This window comes from Cololabis saira, chromosome 1 (assembly GCF_033807715.1).
Source record: "Cololabis saira isolate AMF1-May2022 chromosome 1, fColSai1.1, whole genome shotgun sequence".
In the NCBI taxonomy this organism is placed as follows: Eukaryota; Metazoa; Chordata; class Actinopteri; order Beloniformes; family Belonidae; genus Cololabis; species Cololabis saira.
Window position 1 is genome coordinate 41,090,629 of NC_084587.1, and position 22,145 is coordinate 41,112,773.

A 22,145-nucleotide genomic window follows, 5' to 3' on the forward strand; every position below is an offset into this window, starting at 1 on the left:
AGGCAACATACAAATACAGAGATTCCAGCACCAAATTGAAAAGAAATAAACAAAAGAATATATATAAAGCACAAGCCAGTTGAATGTAAATTAAAAAGATAAATAAAAACAGCATAATGTGCGAGAGTAGGTTTCATGTAAACAAATTCCGCGATTTACAGATGCCGATGGTCTTTTGTGCCTTTGTGTTTTTTGATGAGTAGATCGTCCTCATATTGTCAGGTCTGGGGGTAAGGTGTGGACCCAAACGCAGGAGAGGAGGAGGCAGGAGGCAGGAGGCAGGAGATGGCAAAAAACAGGATTTATTTTTTTTTTAAAAAGTCAAAATAATAAGGCGCTGCTGGGCAGGATCAAGACAAACTAAAAAGGGATCAAAAAAACTTGAGGAGCAAAACGTGGCAGGAAACATGGGGAACAAACAGTACGGTCCGACAGGGAACAAGGGAATGACAAGACCAGATATACACAGGGGATAACGAGACATGACGAGGCACAGGTGCAGACACAATCAGGGCAGATGGGACACAGCCTGTGTCCCATCTGCCCTGATTGTGTCTGCACAGGCGGGGCAAAACAGAAACTGAAAGCTGGGGGGAATGTCAAACCTTGACACATACTGTATATTGTTCAAGTTCTTTTTTAAGTACAAGGAGTTCTGGTATGTGAAACCTTGCTAAAAACAAAGACAGATTTATAAAAAAGAAAGCGTCCCTATCTTTGTGATTAAAATTATGAAAACAAAAAATAACTTTCTTAAAATAAAGATGAAAATCAGAAAAGACAGAATCAGCAATATACTTGTGGAAGTCCCTCCAGAATTTATAAGTGAATTCACATGACCAGAATAAGTGAGAATATGTTTCAGGCAGGGGTGCAGATCTGATGTCAGGATTGGGGGGGACACCAACGTGATTTTAATTTAATTTTTTTTTCCAATATGCAACTCATACCATGCCATAAATTGGTAAAGGCTCGCCAAAATATACTGCACAGGGAATGATTTATTGTGCTTACTTTTCTTGTTTATTTGTCCTAAATAGCCAACAGTGTGTGTCACTGCTTACTTAAGTCATTGTCGAGCCCGTCAAAAATTTAAAAAATATTAGTTCAGACTAAAAAAAAAAAAATGTATGGAGTAGCAATACTTTCATTCTGTACACCTCAAAACGCACCGTGGATGTATTTTTTTTTAGAAATATATTTTTAATAAATATTCTACATATTCAACCTTTAAGTCTGAAAATACATTTGTTCAATTTTGAATAATTTAGTGTATTTTCATTGGGGGGGACAATTCATGTTTTTCAGAAATTGGGGGGGACATGTCCCCCCCGTCCCCCCCGGGATCTGCACCCATGGTTTCAGGATGCCCTTGGCAAAAAGAACAATTAACATCTATATCATTCTTAAATTTTGATAAATAGTGTTTTGCAGGGTATAATTTGTATATCAATTTAAAAGAGATCTCTTTGACTTTATTTGTTAGAAAGAATCTTTGTGGTAGTGACCAAACTTTTGTCCAGCCAGCCTCAGCAGTCCCCGCTGCTGCGGGCTGTTCTGTGACGTCAGAGGCGGACTCCTCCCAACCTCCCTCCTCACTGACTACACGAACTCCTGCTGGGCTGGTTACATCAACTCCTTACATGAATAGTTGCGGAGCAGCAGAGATGGAGTGCCAGCGCGCCGCGGTTTCTTACCTGAGCTGGGCTCTGATCGTCGGGGGCGGGGCCTACCTGCTGCAGCAGACGCGCTCCTGCGCGCAGTACGGGCGCTACGCGGCGGAGCAGCAGCGCTGCGTCCGCAGCGGGCTGGGCTGGTTCCTGCAGGAGGTACCGGCCTTCCTGGTGCCGCTGCTGCTGCTGCTGCTGCAGGGCACCGGCACCGGCACCGGCACCGGCACCGGGACCGGCAGGACGCTGCTGCTCTGCACTTTCATGCTGCACTACTTCTACAGGTGAGACATCCTCTTTGCTGTCACATCAGCTGGTGTCTTCAGGAAGTTTCATCAGGACCGGTTCCTCAAGTCTGACCAGTTTGTAGCTTCTGTTTTTGTTGTTGCCAGACTGGAATGTTTGTGTTTTTGATTGTATCCCTGAACCTAAAGAACCAAAGCCTGGTCCTGATGGGGAAGCGTGTCCCATCAGGACTGGACTCGGCACTCTGGTGTGACTGAGAGCAGGTTCAGATTCATTCAACACAGATGGAGGTGTGTGAGTGTGACAGCTGATTCCTGACTAGTGGGTATAGTGCCCATATGTGAGGTTTAGGGACTGAAGCGTGCTCAGACCTGTTGAGCACGCTCAGACGTGTGTTTCAGCTGCAGACCAGGAAGTTGACTGCTGTAACACCTGCATGCTCTTCCTGTTCTGTGTATTAGTTAGTAAATACATGCTCACTGCACAGCTTCCTATTCTACACTCACAGATGATTGAAGCTGCAGCGACGCTGATCGGGCTGCCGCAGCTATGGCTCCAGCCCCAGGTGACACGCCTTCCCACTCTCTGTAAAGTCAGACACACCTGCATATTATTTCATAGGTCATATGTGTCGTGGTGACAGCCGTGCGACTCAGCGGACGCTTACGGCCCGTTTCCACTGAGCGGTCCGGTACCGCCTGCCCGGGACATCAACCCAAGAACTTCATCACAATGTCCGCCATTCCTCAAGGAATTATTAAAGGGGACCTATTATGGCATTAATACCGATTTTAAACAGGCCTTGAATGTCTTAAAAACAAGCTTTTGATTGCTTTTGCTAAACATTCTCTAACCTCCTTCTCTATGCGGGATTCTGAGTGGGCGGGGCTATGATAATGAGGCTCTGAGCTGATTGGCTGCCTGAATGACGCGATACACCGCTACGAAAAAATGGTGGAAGATCCGGCCGGCAGAGTTAGTTGTGGGCTGGGTTTCACGCATCGGAGGCCAACCTATGTAAATCGCTCCGTCGTTACGTAACAACGGGAGCAGAATCTGAACGGCTCGTAGAAGCCACATCACACTGGATGGCTCATCCGGGCGGCTGTACAGACACTGCAGAATTTGGTTGCTTTCCTCCTTCTCTGAGTTGGCAGGCTGAGGGGAGACCACTTTATATATGTTAAAGCAAGAGAAAACGTGTTTTTCATAATAGGTCCCCTTTAAATAAACATAACATAAATGATGGCAAGTAAAAACTCCCCTAGTGGGAGAAAAACTCCCCTTTAGGAGGGAAGAAACCTTGAGCAGGACCTGGATCATAATGGGGGACCCTACTGCCGGAGGCCAGCTGGGAAGAGCAGGAAAAGAGAAAACAGACAGGAAAAGATTTTTAGGGTGGCACCATTGATCCACGTAAACAGCCTTAAGAGCTCAGAACCTTCGCCACATCTGACGAGTGTGCAATGTTTGACCGTTTTCTGCTATGACAAATCCACCACCATCTCCTTTGTCTTGGTGGTGTTAAGCTGGAGAGTGTGCCACCGCCCCTTTGGGCGGTGGCACACTCGGAGAGCTTTAGGACTTGTTCCAGTTCCGCAAGGAGGTTCCACTGATCACCTTTCAGATCCTGGAAGTGCTTTCCTCTCTGTGTGAGTTCAGGATCTGACAAAGTTGCAGTCGCAGGCGCCCTCTAGTCCAGCAGGAGAGCAGAGATCAAAATACGTTTTTATTAATATAGCTTTTATTAACGAAAAACTGAAGTAAATTACAATAATGTGCACAGACTTAAAGTGTGTGTTTGGTGATCCAACTCTGAGGTGCAGATGTTCATAAACCTGGTGGCTAACGAGAGAATTAAAAAAAGGATGTAGACGGGCGATAAGGAACGATCAGATCCACAGGCGCTCTGTTTTACTCTCAGCCGCTCGCGGCTCCAGCTGATTTTCTCATCTGCGCCGACACGAACAAAGGGGTTGCGCAATCGAGTACGTCACAGCAGCTTCACCCCAACCCGCCCACTTCTCACCTGGCTGTGGAAAAACAAACGAGGACAAAGTGGGTGGAGCCGGGACAATGCGTGACGAGCCATCCCGAGGCGAGTCGGGCTGAGTAGGTACTAGTGGAAAAGCGCCAATAGAGAGCCGTGTTGCTCTGCAAAGCTCCGACTATTGCTTCCCCTTCTGCAGAGGCGCATTTGAAAAATCATTTCCAACAGTCTTTGGGGTCTTCCTTCGTTACGAGTTGAGTTTGATGTTGATTTAAACCTAACAGTGTGGAATGTCTACATCACTATGTTCCAACTACTCTTCCGGCACCCTTTCAGCGTAACCCTTGGTTACTAGATCATTCATGAAGGCAATATAGTCTCCATGAAATGATGAGTCCTAGGAAGCACGTTGTTCAACAATTTTCCTGTTGTTTGGCATGTTGAGTCCCTTGTTTCTTAATGGTAGGTTAATATGGTACTGCCCATTTATTTGTTTTGCTGACTTTGCAAACAATTCCACAAACCATTCATTCTCCCTTGACATTCCAGCTTGTTCCTCAATACTACATTCAGGGAAATCTGTCTTGAACTGCTGCTGCCAAAGTTCCTCCAAATTCACAACTGACACTGTTTATTGATATCTCTGACTGCTCACAATATATTGCTTGTTCACCTTCTCTTAGAGGCCCATTCACAGTCCAACCCAGCATTGTCCTAATTGCATAGGGCCCTCCATTTACACTGTTAATGACTTCCAGTGCTTCCAATGCCTTAGGAACGTTTGTCCCAATCGGCAGCTCAATATCTGCATCTATCTCAGGTAGATGTACATATTTCAAACACGCCCATTTATTAAGATCCCTCTCTCTTGGGATGTTACCTCTGTGGACAGGCATATGCTCCTGTGTATAAGTGTTGGGCAACTCACAGAAGTTGTCACCTTGTAAACCAGCAACCTCCAATCCTGAGACAATATAGCTACTTACAACTTTCTCTTGGCCCATGGTCCGCAAGAAAATATATGCCCTATTTCCTGTGAGGCCTACTTTGTACCTCAGCGATTCTCTGCAAAAGACTGCTGTATTCCTGGATCTAGGAAAGCGAATGTGATAATGATCTTACTGCCTTTCATGGACTTAACTTGTAAAGAAACAATAGGAAGTTTAACATAATCATTATCAGCCCCAGTTAGCCCACTTGAGACCAAAGTGCCATTCACTGCCACCTGGGATGTCCTTTCAGTCTGATTAGAGTTATTTCCCTTTCGAGAAATATGAAGTATGCTTGGATACTGAAGGCCACATTTTCACAGTAGATCTGCTTTTTACAGTCTTTGGTGAAGTGTCGAATACACTAGCAGCCGAAACAGACACCTTTTGCCCTTAAGAAGCCGATTTTCTCTTTGAACCACAAAGAAAATCAACCAGATTTTCTCCAACTGTGAGAATAATTCTCTGGCTGAGTGCAGACGCTTCGCTCTCTTGCTCCCCCGTTTTGCTTTTCTTCTCTCCACTGCAATCCTTTCTTTTTTTGTAAAACAATTTCTGGAAAGCAGGACCTGGATACCTTACCACTGGGAGCTTAATTTATGATAGTTACCAAAGACTACCACTTTTATTTTAAAACGTTTTACTACTCTGTGAGCGTAGCTTATCAGCAGCACAAGCCTGTGCTATCGTGACTGGGATTGAGGAACTCAGCTAGCAGCAGCTAGCAGAAGCTAATTAGCAGAAAGATGCCTTCCTTTTCCATGGATGATTACCACAAACTACTCCAGAAGATAGCAGTACTAGAAACAAAAATTCACAGGCTCGAAGTGAATGTGGAGATAAATGGACAATATGGGAATTAATCTACTCTGCCGATTTCCCAAAACAATGAAAGATGGCAATAAATCAACAAGTCCTCCCTGGAACTCTCTTGGTGCGAAGCCAAAGCACTACAAATCGCCTCTCTCAGATTTGAGAAGACGGTTATCAGGCAGAATCCAGCACCAGCTGACTTTGGACGACACCGAGTGGCCTGCACTACCATCGCACAGGAATATCTCTTCAACCCCCAGTACCCAGTAAGAGAAAGAAGGCTAATTGCCCCAAGACACAGGGATTCTACTGGAGAACAGATTTACTCCACTCTCTCAAAATCCTGACTCCCTGAGAGAAGGTTCATCTTCCGGCTCCAGAGACAGGTATGAGGCTATATCATTTGCTAAAGGGCTACAGGCAGAGCTAACCACTGGGCCTCGTATGCTGATAGTGGGCGACGGAGCTGTGAACGAGATAGAATGCTTCTGCAGCAAAAACATAAAAGTACTCTGTTTTACCAATGACATGGTGTCTGACATCGCAAAGAAAATCCTGAGCATTCCTGCTGAGCATCTGACAGCTAAAGCTCTCATCATACACACAGGAGCTCTTGATGTTGTGAAGCAACAATCTGAGGTATTTTTATCATTTGCGCCACAGACAAGCAGTCTCCATCAAGAACAAGAGGCAGGATGTTCTAAAAGAGCCGATAAGACGGTGCTCTGGTGAGGACGGTGAGATAAGGACTGACCATGGAGGACTGCAGATTCAGAGAGAAACTGCAGGGTCATCATCCTCATCCTCACCCCAACAGGTGTAGTCTCCCCCAGCCCCAACAGGAGACACCCAACTCTCACCCCCCCAAATATCATATCGGGACACAGTAGCGGAGCAGCAGTGACTTCCCAGATAGAGCGCTGATTCATGACATGGAGTAAATTCAGCATCGGAGAGCATTTATTGACGAAAAAATTAAGTCAATACTCTACTTGCACAATCACTTCTGGGTTCTACTTACCCTGGCTTGACCGTTTCCGATTCAACGATGGCGACGTTCTAGACCCGCTGTCTAAAAGAGCTACCTAAACTAAACATCACCGATGTTCATCGGATTTGCAGAACAACAGCAGCACCAACCAGCAAATTAGACAAAGGATTCAAATTATATGCTGCATCATATATACACAACTACGAAGGAAAGAAAACAAATACTGTCTAACTAGCTAACGTCAGCCTAATTAACTACAGACAAAAGAAAATAAATGTAAAAAAATCATGTCAATCTGATCAATAAAATCATACTGTCACCAAAATTATGTTAACTGTAACAACTAAGATCGTATGCTAGCCAAATTAACATTCGGATAGACTGATTAAGAAGCTGTTTGGTGCAGTATTTTATCTGTAAGCTATTTTAACCATCACGATGTGTCTGCGTGAAACATGCTTATTGTCAGCAGTCACCCGGTAACTTTAGGTAAACAAATGATAGGATTCTTTATAATTTAACTTACGTTGACCTTGGTTGATGACGTCAAACAATAACCTGGACTAGATGCAATTTAGGCTTACCTGGTATAGAATCTGATGTCGGCGTCGGAGCCAGCAAACCGCTGTAACCTAAACTCTTGTTGAACTCATAACTCCTGCATTTCCTTTATCAGATCCTCTATTTCTTTGGTCAGGTCTTCCATAGTTGATACAGACATGTCCAGTGCAGATGGTTCAGGGACTGAGCAGTAGTCGTGATCTGTGTGCTGTTCTTGCTCCTCAGGAGGGACTGGTTCGGGCCGTTGTGTTCTCTCCCACACACTACGCCGTGTTTGAACGGTATAGCCATTCCATTCAAAGAGCGTCGGTACAGCACCTTTAATAAGCCTTCTTCGCCCATGAAGGGTTGTTGGCTCTATGAGTTGATCGGCGGCGAAACGTCTGCTGCAGACGTTAGTGTGAGAAGTTGTGGTGAAATTATCCCGGCAAATGTTTACCAGCCATTGTCTTCTCAGGTCGGGATGGTTTGGAAAGCCACGGAAACTTAGTACGCCGTTAAATTTGGCTGACGCCGTACAAAGTGGATCACAGCAATGCTCGGAGTAGGTCTTCTCTTGTTTTTGAAAGTGTACCGTCTTGAACACTTTCCTGCTTACACTCATGGTGAAACAGCACAAGCATTAGCGCTATTAAGAGCTCTCTAGCCGGCTTTCTAGCGCTTTCTAGTCGGCTCGAAGCACACGGAAGTAGACGGGAAACGGACAAACGGTTGTATTTGGAATTGGAAGTACGTCACAAAGCCTAGTGCATGTAGTCTATTATGATAATGTGTACAAAATTAAAGTAATCACAGCGATCAAAAAAGCTAGCGGTCAACAAAAAATACGGCGACCAGCTCACCCCCAATGAGGAGGATCATCCGTATAAATTTACTAATATCCCCGCCCATAAACATGTGACCCGCTGTCCTTATAAATTATATTATGACCAAAACACAAAACAAATTCGCAACAATATCCATTAATGAAGTTTTTCCAACCAGGTAGCGACATTAGCAGCAATATGCCGATATTCAGGTGGGATTGTGGTCCGGCTGCAGGAAATCAGCTCCCAATGTTCATTAATAAAGTGACAGCTGAAGTCCAAATGTGCTTCGCTAGAAGTGCTTGTCGTGCGTCGGTGGTGAGAGGGAATTTTGTTTCCAGCTCTAGCTTTTTCAGAGGTTTCCTCACATTTTTTTCCATTAGCTCGGAGACGTTGGGCCTGAAAGGAAGCGTGTATCCTGGATAAAATGCATGGATCATCTCACGGAAGCCCTGATCCTCCACAGCTGAAAGGGTCTCATACCTTTTAACAAACAAACTCTTTTACTGGCCCTTATTTATTAAAACACTACATACATACTGTAGTTATGGCGTCTTTGAGGGTGGAGAGGGAGTTGATACTAGCCTTTTTGGAGCTTCACCTGCATCAGATGATTCCTGTCCCTGATAGGCTGGATCTCTATGCAGAGGTGTCCAGATTCTTCTGAAACTGCCTCATGGAAAAACAAAGTAATCAGACAGATCCAAAGGAACCAGATGGGTGTGGGTGTCAGATCAGTTCAAGTCTGGCTGGGCTACGTTCCAGAAGCGCTGTGTGTTAGCCAAACCACTCCTTGCAGTTTGATGGTTCTGCCGTCTGTTTGGGAAATTTACTGGATTTTCTAACTTGGGTCAGAAAATACTGAATCTGCTGTTTTGAGTTTGTACTCATTGGTGAGCTCCCTTCATGTTCAGCCTGACCTCAGACTTCAGTCAGAGTCTAGTCCTGCAGAGGCCTCGTGGAGGATGTCTGTTCCTGACTGAAGGTGCTTCTGGTTTAAGGTGGTTTGATGTTTTCCAGGTTGTTAAAGAGAATCTGAAACGCTACATGGGCCTTTGTCCTTAAACATTGTATTATGACAGGAAAGCACACTGCAGACAACATTTACATTCATTTGAAAGTTTATATGTGGGTGGGGCCTAACAACTTAACAGGAAGTGACTTGTCCCTGCTCTTTAGAAGTATAATCTACTCGTTCCTGACCCGAGGACGACCGGTCCCGCTGAATATCGTCCTCTTCGCTGCCATCTTCTGCTCGCTGAACGGCTTTCTGCAGGGACACTACCTGCTGCACTGCTCCCACTCCGAGCTCACCTGGACGACCAGCCCTCACCTTGCTGCAGGTGAGTCACAGGCTCCTCCACGTCCTCCTGCATGTTATCAAAGCTCTCTGATTCACTGAGGATTATGGGTACACTATACAAACCAAACAATGAGGTTTTGTGACTGTCAGTGAAAACAAACTGGTTAACCAACAGTTCCCACACTAAGATGGAGGGAAAATGCTCATGAGGTTTCTTCAGAACAGATGAGGGTCTGCTATGGTGTCCCCCAGGGTTCAGTGCTAATGCCCATCTTGTTCAGTTTATACATGCAGCCCTTGGGAAGTATAATCCAGAACCAAAGCAACAATGTTCATTGCTATGCTGATGATACGCAGTTGTATTTGTCTATGAAGATAAAACAGAACCGTTAGCTAAACTTCAGGCATGTCTTAGGGACATCAAGGACTGGATGTCCACTAACTTGTTACCTCTAAATTCAGATAAAACAGAGATTATTATTTTTGATCCGAAGCATTTTAGGAAGGGATTAGATGGTGTTGCAATGGCTTCCAGTGCTACTGTGAGAAGCCATGGTGTTGTTTTCGAGGATTTTTCGTTTAAACAGTATATTAATCAGGTTTGTAAAACAGTGTTTTTCCATCTCTGTAATATCACAAAGATTAGGAACATCCACTCGGAGAGTGATGTGGAAAAACAAATTCATGCATTTGTATCTTCTAGACCAGATTACTGTAATGTGATATTAGCAGGATGTCCAAGTAATTCTCTGAATATCCTCCAGCTGATCCAAAATGCAGCAGCGCGAATGCTGACAGGAATCAGCAGGAGAGACCACGTCTCTCCAGTGTTAGCCTCCCTCCATTGGTCCCCGTAAAATAATCCAGTTAAAAGTTCTGTTACTGGTCTATAAAGTTCCTAAATGTCCAAACTCCTGGTTTCTCCAAGATCTGATAGTTCCTTACAGTATGTTCCTAACAGAGTGCAGGTTTACTCGTAGTTCCTAGAGGATCCAAATGTAGATTTGGCAGATGAGTCTTCTGCTACCAGGAATCGTTACTATGGAACCAACTTCCAGTTTGGGTTAAGGAGGCTGACACCACCTCCACCTTTAAAACCAAACTCAAAACGTTTGTGTTCAGTAAAGCCTCTAGTTAGTGTAAACTCTAGTGTGTTAGGGCCAGTAGTCGTAGCTGCAGCTGCAGGACCAGACTAGAGCAGCTGGTCTGAAACAGAGCTTCATCCTAGATATGCTGCTATAGAGCTACGCTGCAGGTGGACACCAACATGATCCACTGACCTGCAGCCCCCCCTCTGACCACTAGGACCTAGATCCAGACCTGCAGTCCCCCCTCTGACCACTAGGACCTAGATCCAGACCTGCAGTCCCCCCTCTGACCCCCTCAGTGTCTGCTGTCTACACCTCTTTATATAGTGGTCTCTGTAGTCCACCAACTAACCAGGTATCAGTCATCTGTACATAGAACTCTTAGTTCTCCAGTTAACGGATCATAAATACTAATATATCTGCTCTTTTGTACCTTTGACAATATACCGGTATCTGTCTCTCCTCTCTCTGCTCTTCATCCTCTCTTTCCTATCTCTCTTCTCCTGCTCTACCCGGCTGGTCTTCAGCAGGAGATTCCCCGTTATGATCAAGGTTCTCCCCTCTTAAAGGAGAGGTTTTTTTAAATGTAATAATTGCTCGAGGGTCATGATCTGGGTGTCTGGAAAGATCCTGAAAACAATTTGTGCTGTAATAGACATTAGACAATAGACATATGAATAAAACTGAATTGAATTGAAAACAGAATAACCAACCAAAGCCAAATAAAGTTCCCACAAAACCATCCAACATCAACTTGATGACGTAAGATAAGATGAATCTTTATTGTCTCCCTTAGGAGAAATTTGTCTTGGACACGAGAGGCACAGGCGACAATCACACTCCAATAAACATAGAAACAGAACCCCAGAGTCTTTACCCACATATACAATCAAACCATACTATAGTTAACACACATCAATTCCCACTCCCAGTTCCCAGAAAACCTATTACACACTACCCCTGAGTAAAAGAAAAAATTATTGCACAGAGCCCGACTGAACTTATTGCACAAATGTCCACATTATTGCACAATGACCTACGCAAGAGAACCTACACATTATTGCACATTTCTTTCACGTCACTCCCAATCACGCACACGCACACACACACACACACACACACACACACACACACACACACACACACACACACACACACACACACACACACACACACACACACACACACACACACACACACACACACAGTTCATCTCCTACTGTTCAGTAGTTTGATTGATAGTGGGACAAATGAAAATGTATACCTGTTCAATTTACACATAGGTTGCCTGAATCTTCTGCCTGAAGGCATTAACACATACTCCTTATGCAGGATATGGTTTGGTTCAGCAGTGACTTTTTGGCCTTGCTTCATTACTGTCTGCTCAAAAATCTCCTGGAGAGAGGATGGGGGCAGCAGACCGATTATTTTTCCTGCCCTTTTGATCAAATTCTGGAGTTGTGATCTAAATTTAATGGTCAAATTACCAAACCAAGTTGCAATACCATAACGAATAATAGATTCAATGGTTGCTCTATAGAACAACAACATTATGTGTTTATCAACTCCATGGATCCTGAGCCTATGCAGAAAATGCAGGCGTTGGCTCATTCTTGAACAGATATACTCGACATGATGAGCCCATTGCAAATGAGAATCAAAACAAATGCCTAGATACTTAAATACTGTTACCTGCTCAACTCTCTCTTCACTAATAAAGACAGGGCTATGATCGCCGATGCGTCTGGGGTCAAACATAATTTCTTTTGTTTTCTTAGCATTTAAAACCAGACTATGTTCCTCACACCACTGTACGGTCTCTTTTATCTCTGATTTGTACACAGAAATATCTGAGCTGCGTGTCAGGAGACTCAGTATGGCCGTATCATCCGAGAACTTAAAAATGTAGTTGTTTGAGTGGTGATTCCTGCAGTCGTTTGTATATAATGTAAAAAGAATAGGAGAACTGACGCAACCCTGGGGAGCACCAGTATTGATAACCTGTATGTTGGAGAGAGTTGAGTTGACTTTCACCTGTTGCTGTCTACCTGTGAGAAATGAAAAGTACCATCTGATTATGTAAGGATTCACCTCCATGTGCTTTAATTTGCTTAACAAAATGTGAGGGAGTATAGTATTAAATGCAGATGTAAAATCCATAAACAGTACTCTTGCATAGGATTTTCAAGGTGTTTTAGAACTAAGTGTGTTATTGTGTTCAAAGCGTCATCAGTGCCTAGGCCATCCTTATACGCAAATTGGCAGAGGTCTAAAAGATGTTGCACTTCACCTTTCAGCTTCCCCACAATAATGTGTCCAAGTGCCTTCATCACAGTAGATGTTAATGCTATTGGTCTGAAATCATTATTGTCCTGTGGACAAGGTTCTTTCGGAACCGGAATGATGACAGCATTTTTCCACATCTTAGGAATAGTGTGTGTGTCAACAGACAGCTGGAACAAGGGACTCCAGGCTGGAGTTAATTCATCAGCAAAAGATTTCAGAAGAAGAGCTGAAATGCCATCTGGCCCACAGGCCTTCTTAGTGTGTCATTTTTTAAAAACTTTAGCCACAGCATCTGGATCAATCACAATTCTGACTGTTGGATCACTTGATATTAACATTTTCCTGCATTCCTCAACACCATCACTCGTTATACAATCAAACCGCTTATAGAAGCTATTGAGTTCATTTGCTTTTTCCAGTTTGTTCAGTACATTAATTTCCCTTTTGTTGGAATTCAAGTTCGTCACTTCTCTCATAGAGTCCCACAGTTGTTTCGAGTTCTTGTTAGCAAAAGCTTCTCTGATGCGTAGGCTATGTTGTTCTCGTGCCTCTGTTAATTTCTTCCTGAGTTCTTTTTGGACTGCTGTCAGTTCAATTCTGTTGTTGTTCCGGAAAGCTTGCTTCTTCCGTTGAGGCAGTGTTTAATCTCAGGCGTGATGTAGTCCTTATTATTTGGGTGTGATTTGATTGTCTTTTTAGGCACTACAGTGTCAACGCAAAAGTGTATATACCCAGTTATTGTCTCTGTAACGCTGTCAATGTCATTCATGTCCTGAAAAAAAGAAATGTGAAGTAATTCACCATTCTTAAAGGGGACCTATTATGAAAAACAAGTTTTCTCTTGCTTTAACATATATAAAGTGGTCTCCCCTCAGCCTGCCAACTCAGAGAAGGAGGAAATAACCAAATTCTGCAGTGTCTGTACAGCCGCCCGGATGAGCCGTCCAGTGTGATGTGGATCTACGAGCCGTTCAGATTCTGCTCCTGTCGTTACGTAACCAAAATGCAATTTGCATCGGTTGGCCTACGATGCGTGAAACCACGCCCACAACTAACTCTGGCCGGAACAACAACAACTCCGCCGGCCGGAGCTTCCGCCATTTTTTCGTAGCGGTGTATCGCATCATTCAGGCAGCCAATCAGCACAGTGCCTCATTATCATAGCCCCGCCCACTCAGAATCTCGCATAGATAATGAGGTTAGAGACTGGGATGATGAAGACATGGCTCAGAGGCTGAATTTCTAATTTATTTAGCAAAAACAATCAAAAGCTTGTTTTTAAGACATTCAAGGCCTGTTTAAAATACGTATTAGATGCCATACTAGGTCCCCTTTCAGCGTTGCACCATGAGCCATGTTAGTGCTGTGTTAGCCACATCAATGTACATTCAGTTCTAAAATAGCACTGTTCATTGGTGCAGAAGCTGTTGATTGTTTCCTTTTACAAAGGCAGTCTATTAATGAATATAGTTGTTTTTTTAATTCGTTTTCCATTCTGGTTTTGATGGTGTACTGCTTAAGGGGTTTGCATTCTTACTTTTTTTTTTTTTTTACCAGTTGTTTGCATAAATATTGATGGTTGTTACCAAATTTGGCAAAACCTGCAAGTCAAATATACATCCATTTTGATCTTCCAACAGATTTTTTTTTCTTTGTGTGTGTGACAGTGTCTCCTTCAGAAGTCTTTTTGACAGTCCACATATTTTATTGACCCCCTAAATTCCCTGAGGTTCCATCCTGAGACCTCTTCTGTTTAATATCTACATGCTACCTACATCTACATCTACAAGAACAACAAAATAACTACCATAGCTATGCAGGTTACATGCAGATTACAACGTCACCAGGAGACCGAGGTCCTGTACATTTGCTTGGTAAATGTATTGGGGAGATTAATGACTGGATGTGCCACAATGTTCTTCAGCTAAACAAAAACAAAACTGAGGTATTTGTCTTTGGAGACAAAGAGAAACAATTACAGGTCACCACAGAGCTTCAATCTAAACACCTAAAATCCACCAACCAGGCCAGAAACCTGGGGGCACTGATAGACTCAGACCTGAATCTGGAAAAACACATTAATGCAATAACAAAGTCAGCCTACTTAAGAAGATATCAAAGTTAAAAGATCTGATGTCTCAGCAGGACCTGGAGACACTAGTCCAGCATTCATCTGAAGCCACTTGCTTATTGTAACAGCATCTTTACAGTCCACCTTAAAAGTCAGTCAGACAACTGCAGCTAATTCAGAACTCTGCTGCTCCAGTCCTCTCTAAGACCAACAAATTGGACCACATCAGTCCAGCTCTGAGGTCTTTACACTGGCTGCCTGTCCGTCAGAGGATAGACTTTAAAGTTCTGATGCTGCTCTATAAAGCTCTGAATGGTCCAGGACCAGTACTCGAGTTGTAAAAAAAAGTCAGGGGGGATGGTGGATTTTATCATATGGGGACAGATAATTTATGCTGATTACAAATAATATATTACTAATAATAGCAGTGACCAAAACACCTGCAGAAATACTGCAGGAATGACATAGCAGCAGTTAAATGCAGCCTTCTGTAAGCTTTAAATATCCACTGGGCTTACATCAAATACATCAAAACACAACAATAAAAAACAGTTTTCTGAACTTATCAATATGACTCTGTCCTTCACAGGATAAGTAAAATGGATCACTGCAAAAACTCAAAATCTTAACAAGAATATTTGTCTTATTTCTAGTTAAAATGTCTCATTTTAGTAAAAAAATCTCATTACACTTAAGACTCATCACTGGAAAAAACTACAATTTTCACCTGTTTCAAGTAGATTTTCACTTGAAATAAGTAGAAAAATCTGCATGTGGAACAAGATTTTATTGCTTGTAATAAGAAGATAAATCTTGTCCCATTGGCAGATTTTTCCTAAGTATTTCAAGTGAAAATTTACTTGAAACAAGTGAAAATTGTCAAATAAGTTATTTTTCTGGTGATGACTCTAAATGTTGAAATAGCAGTAAAACCACATTCATTGATGAAATGACATAAGGGATGGAAAGGGGGGATGGCAGTTTTACAGAGGGGATGATTTGGACCGTTTTTATTTCAGGGGGGATGCCGTCCCCCCTCATCCCCCCTCAACTCCAGTACTGTCCAGGACCAGAATACATCAGGACCTCCTGACCCAGTAAGAACCTTCCAGACCCCTCAGCTCATCTGGATCCAGTTTTTCATCAGTTCCCAGAGTCAGAACCAAATATGGAGAACCTGCGTTCAGCTTCTATGCTCCACATCTCTGGAACAAACTCCCAGAAAACCTCAGATCAGCTGAAACACTCAGCATTAAAGTCCATGTTGAATACACACCTATAAAACAGGATCACATTTTAACTACTGATTTTATTGTATTTTTATCTATTGTTCTCATTTCTTTCTTTTTGGTTTACATTTTATATCACATTCTAACATCTGTATTGTACTTTGAATCACCCTGTTGTTGAATCGGGCTGTACAAATAAACTTGCCTAATCATGGTAATTGTGACAATATCGATGGTAGTTATTTTAATTAAACCAACATCCTCGTCATATCAGACCATCCCGGATCCCCCTTAGGAGCTCTACCCTACCAACCGTATTTTTGTTACATTACCTTTTACCGCCTGTTATGATGAGTAACCATAGCAACGAAGCAGTTGTTTATAAGACCCCGTCCACACGTAGCCGGATATCTGCGGATATCTGCTAAACCGGAGATATTTTCCTACGTTTTGACCTGTCATCCACACGAAAACGCAAATAAACGAAGGTTTAAAAAAACTCCGGGCAAAGTGAAGATTTTTGAAAACTCTGTTTATGTAGATGCGTGTAGACACACACAACCGGAGTTTTGCGTTTTCGAACGTCACATTATGCGCCAAAACAACAACAAATCTGCTCTGACGTGCGACTTTTGTTTACTACAGATGATCCAGCATCTGTTCTCCAAGCTATTTATTAAATAAATGGTCTCTGGTCTTGACCACCGCTTACTGCGTTACACCGACACAGAGGCTACGCCGTAGGGTACGCGGCGACGCGCACCCTACGGCGTAGGGCCCGCGGAGCCCCGGCGGAGCCCCGGCGGAGCCCCGGCGGAGCCCCGGCGGAGCCCCGGCGGAGGTGCAGATGATCTACAGGTTAGAATGCTTATGAATGTGGTCGAAAACGCAGATCTTCGGTTACGTGTGGAAGGGTTTTTTTTTAAAAACGATGTAATGTGGATGCAAATTTTTTTATAAACGGAGGGGGGAAATATTTGTTTTTAAAAATACCCGGCTACGTGTGGACGGGGTCTAAGCAGGAGCAGCTGATCGAGAAGGAGCTAAATTAAACCCAGACTGAGACCCCAGATCCCCCAGGAGTTAAAGAGGAGTCGTGGATGTAGAGCAGGAGCAAAGTGGAGAACCTTTAAACCAGGACTTCCAGATGTGGTCTTCAGTGACGTCCCGCTCCTCACTGGTAAGACGGACAACCTTAAGAGCGTTGATCAGGACAAATCTGGATTTCATCAGGACGGTGTCAGACGTGGCTTCCTCGACTCCAACGTCTCTCTCCGGCTGTGAGACGATACGGACACAGACTTGAAGAGGAAGAAGCAAGGAGGGTGGAGCTGCAGCGTTGGTCAATAACAGATGGAGTAATCCAGAACGTTACTGTGAAACATGGTTCCTGCAGTCGGATACTGAACTGGCAGCTGCGAGTTTCCGTCCTGATTATCTACCCAGAGACTTCACCGGTTGATGTAGCTGCAGTTTACATCCCACCGTCAGCTGCTACTGATGCTTCTAGTGATGCTATCAGCTCCAGCTACAGACACAACAACCCAGTGCGTTCTAGCCGTCACTGGTGGTTTTAACCACATCTCTGCCACATTTCCAAAGTTTCAACAGTTTGTCAAGAGTTCCACCAGAGAAAACTGAACGTTGGATTTGCTCTCTTGAAACGTCAGAGATGCTTACAGCTCCTCTGCACCACCTGCTCCCAGCAAGGATCACATCTGGTCTTTCTCTCCTCCACCTACAAACCGTCATCCAGAGCAAACCTGGGACCAGAAGAACTGTGAGGAGGTAGTCATAGGAAGCTGAAGAAACTCTGCAGGGATGTTTGAAGGCTGCACACTGGGATGTTCTCTGTGGTCCACATGGAGGCAACATCAATGCCAGGACTGAGTCACAATATCAACTGGACAACATCGTCCCCACCTAAGCAGTTCTGCCACTGCCCTGTAGCTCATAATCTTTCTCTCTTTACTTTTCATGTTTTTATTAAATAATGCACCTTGAACTGCCTTGTTGCTGAAATGTACAAATAAACTTGCCTGGCCTAGCCTTGCCTGTGCTTGCCTTGCCTTACATTGGCTATTGTTTTTTCTCAACAAGTAGTTGGCCGCTTTGTAAACCATGTCACAAGCAGAACCCAGCTCTTCATCTGGAGGGTTCTTCCTCACACGTATTCCAAGTGAAGAAGGGCATCCCTCAAGGTTCTGTGCTAGGTCCAGTAATATTCACTATTTATATAAATGATCCCAGACAGTGAGTTTTATGCCGCGTTCCATTTGTCCTCGGAAGTTTGGATTTCCCAGTTCCCAGTCGGAATTTTCAACTGGAACGCCCCTCGAAGTGGGATTTCCCACTGGGAAAGTGGGAGAGTCTTCACCACCCCCGAGTTAACATTCCAAGATGGCTGCCCCGGTTGTAAACAGTAGAAGAGAGCTCTGTAATAATTCGTAGCACTTCATTCTAGTTTTGGTCACACTAAATCAATCGTATACAAGTATTGTTCGGCATATATATGCTGCTATAGTGTAATTTACATTTTTCATGTGGTATATGCGAACTACAAACTTGTTTACCTACTTTGTAACTGGAACGCTGATAACTCGGCTGTGACGTCATTCCCAGTTCCGAGTTCCGAGTTCCGACTTCCGACGTAAATGGAACGCAGCATGAATGTTGGTGATGTCATCTGGTTGTTCTTTTGGATTTTAATTGTGCTGCTCTTGAACATGTCCCCCTCATAAGGAGATCTTCGATCTCAGCGAGACTAACGTCATGAATGAGTCCAGCTCAGGACTAAAACGTTAGTTGGTCAGCATGAGCTCAGCCTTTGACATATTGAGTTGAACGAGGTTGAGGTCCAGGTTTCTCCACCCGATCTATGTGGGGGTATATCCAGGGTTCTGGTTCTGTTTGGTTCGGATTGAGGTTATGAACTTGTTGAAAACTTTCTGAAGAACTGTTTTCCTCTTTGCATGCTGGGAAGGATCTCTTCTGTTTGCGGTGGGTCTGACCATCAATATCCACAGTGACAACATCCTGCGCAACCTGAGGAAACCTGGCGAATACGTCTACAGGATCCCTCGCGGTATGGCAAGTCCACACAAACGTCCAGACCTCTGTGTGCCGGTTCCGAGCTCACCGGGCCGGACTTTGCTTCTTTCTTTCAGGGGGAATGTTTGAGTGGGTGTCTGGTGCAAACTTCCTCGGAGAGATTATAGAGTGGTGTGGCTACGCAGTCGCGGTGTGGTCTTTACCAGCCTTCGCTTTTGCCTTCTTCACTGCATGCTCCATCGGACCCAGAGCCTACCAGCACCACAGGTACCGGGACCACCCGACTCCGAGCTGTTTTGTTTTGTAGCAAACAAAATCATCGGCAATACCAATAAAAACAAGCAAATCCCTATTATAGGCTTATAGGTGACCTGGAGATGCCAGTGAAGGGATCTCAATTACACTTCTGTGAAATAATCCCTCCTGGAATCACCAGAAAAGTCGGCTGTGGGAGTGTAAACGCCGTTTAGTGATGTCAGATGGTTTTGGGATGAAGGTGTTTGTGTTTGGAGTCATTTCCATCTCAGTTCCCATCCGAGGATTTTAACGGCTAATGGAGATGATACTGAGCTTGTTGCAGAGCTTTTTGCCGAGTTTCTTGCAGAGTCTGTGGCCGAGCTTGTTGCAGAGATTTTTGAGCTTGTTTCCGAGCTGCTTGCTTCGGCCAACCTGAAGCTCAGAGCTTGTTCTGTGTGTGTTCCAGGGACTACCAAAAGAGGTTTGAAGACTACCCCCGCTCCAGGAAAGCCCTCATCCCTTTCATTCTTTGAAGACACAGGACACTCCATGATTAATTTAGATTAGATTAGATTAGATTAAACTTTATTGTCATTTTGCAGAGGCAATGAAAAACAGTTTTCATTCAACCAGGAGTGCAAAGAAGCATTAAGTACCAAGTACAGGTATAGTATTGTTGTGTTAACAATAGAGATTAATAATGTATGCAGCTGTCTCTCAGAAACCTTGGACAGGAGACCTCCAATCGCTCAGAATCCCTGGTTCATGCGCTCAAGCTATTTCTGCTGCGTTGACCCAATGGCTGCACCGGACCACACCTCTCATATGAACACGCTGCTGCTCCTTCCAAGGAGTTCTGTTCTTCGGTTCAACGTCCTCCTGGCGTCTGTGAGACACGTTTGACAAAAACACTGGAGAGCTCCAGGTTCTTCAAGAATGATGTTTTAGTTGTTCTAGCAAAGAAGCAGTTGCATACGGTGACGTAGATGCTCCACTAGCGTCCATCAGGACTGTCCTCACATGTCCTGACACACATTTATCTACAGTCACGCAGTGTTGTGCATAAACACGTTCATTTCTGTGAGAACGTTGAACTGAACGCAACACATTGCAAATAAAGAACTTGAACGTGAACTTGTTAATTCTGCAGATAACGAACTGGAATTTGAACTATTCAGATTATGTGGGTTTCAGATTCACTGTTTAGGTCAAATTATTACGGAATAATATTACATGTGCTGCTTTTGTAAAGTTTGATTACCTTGTTTACTTATTATTTGTATTTATCTCTGGTGAGAATCCTTCATAAGCCCACCTTGGGTTTCTTTTTCTCACCTGCACTGCAGTAATTATTGTATTGTCACTATTTTTTTTGTATTCCTTTAATATGTGCGAATAAATATAAAAAAATACATAAATAATCCTCCTTCTCATTTCACCAGCAAGCAGCGCACATTTAAAATAATGAGACGAGACCACGACTTCACACTACATTACCCACAATGCAGTGCACACTAGCATAGCAATGGGCACCAGCTCCATGGCAACGGTGGCCCGAGCCTGTCAGTCTTTACATGACCAGTGAAGAGAGATGTTGCAGACACAACGTCGGCGAGCCGTCAGATGATGATCCGCTTATCATTATTTGCATGAATTTCACACATTGTCTCCCAAAGAGTCCGATGGTAAATATCTAACCTTTCTGTGCAAATTATGTCCACCTGCGCGGAGAAAACAAGTCCCGGATGCCTCGTCAACTTCACATTTGAAACGTCATGTGGAGTTAAAGCATCCGTCCAGTGTGAGAAAATATCTGCAAGTCCTTAACAATCAAAAACAAGTCATCAGGAAAGACCAAGAAGACCCCACAGCCCCAAACGACCCCAGTCCCACTGCTGCCCCTTCAGGGGGTTGATTTACCTGCAACAGGTAGAAACACTGATAATGGACTACATTGTTGGAGATTTACAGCCTCTGAGTAAAGTTGAAAAGCCACTAGGACAATACATGATTGTATACAGTGAACAGTTTTAGGATAGGGTGGTGTTTCATTCGTACTTCACACCTAAAAATATTGAAATGAACTGAATTTGAACTCGTTCAAAGTGAAAATGAAGTACTCATTTTTAAACTATGTGAACTGAACTTTGAACTAGTGCATGAGAAGTAGGAACTTGCACAACACTGCAGTCACGCACGCATCAGTGTTCGTGACTGTAGAGTTCATTCGTCCAACGTGAGTCCTGATCACACATGTAGTATTCACACTCAAACTTCAAAAGTTGGAAACTAAACTAAATAATACCTTGCTCAAAGATAAACTTTCTCAAGACTCAGTAAAACTGTAAAACTGTAAGCTCAAAACACTTTAGGACATTAGGAATGACTCACACTCAAAGATGGAAATATTTTAAATTTACAATTAGAGAAGAGGCGATCAGACGTAGCAAAACCATAGAAGAAGCCAACAACGCCAAGGAAACAGACACGAGGGAAAACCTGAAATCGTTACTGAATCGGGATGATCTCGAAGGCTGAAGTTAACACAGCTCCACAATATCTGTATTGATGCTGCTAAAGGAGCCTTCGTCCGTTGCAGGGCAAATAGTTCGGAACTGGGGAGAAAAACACCAGTTCTTTCTTTGAGCTGGAAAAATGTAATCAAAGAAAAAACAATATCTCATAACTGAAAATCAATGATAGAACGATAGAATCTGGACGAATCCTGAAGAAATCACGGACCATATAGGAAGCATCTATGAAAACCTATGTCAATCTGAGCTTGAACTGACTTCTTAACCAGTATTAAGACCA

The 22,145-nt window shown here is 43.6% G+C and overlaps 1 protein-coding gene across 1 annotated transcript; it reads left to right on the forward strand.

Moving 5' to 3' along the window:
- Nucleotides 1-1,648: 1,648 nt before the first annotated feature.
- srd5a2a (steroid-5-alpha-reductase, alpha polypeptide 2a) lies at nt 1,649-20,048 on the forward strand. Its single transcript, XM_061723651.1, has 5 exons — nt 1,649-1,954; nt 9,246-9,409; nt 19,027-19,128; nt 19,211-19,361; nt 19,798-20,048. Exons 1-5 carry the CDS (start codon nt 1,668-1,670, stop codon nt 19,862-19,864), a joined length of 771 nt encoding a protein of 256 aa, XP_061579635.1. The 5' UTR covers nt 1,649-1,667; the 3' UTR covers nt 19,865-20,048.
- The last annotated feature ends 2,097 nt before the right edge of the window (nt 20,049-22,145 follow it).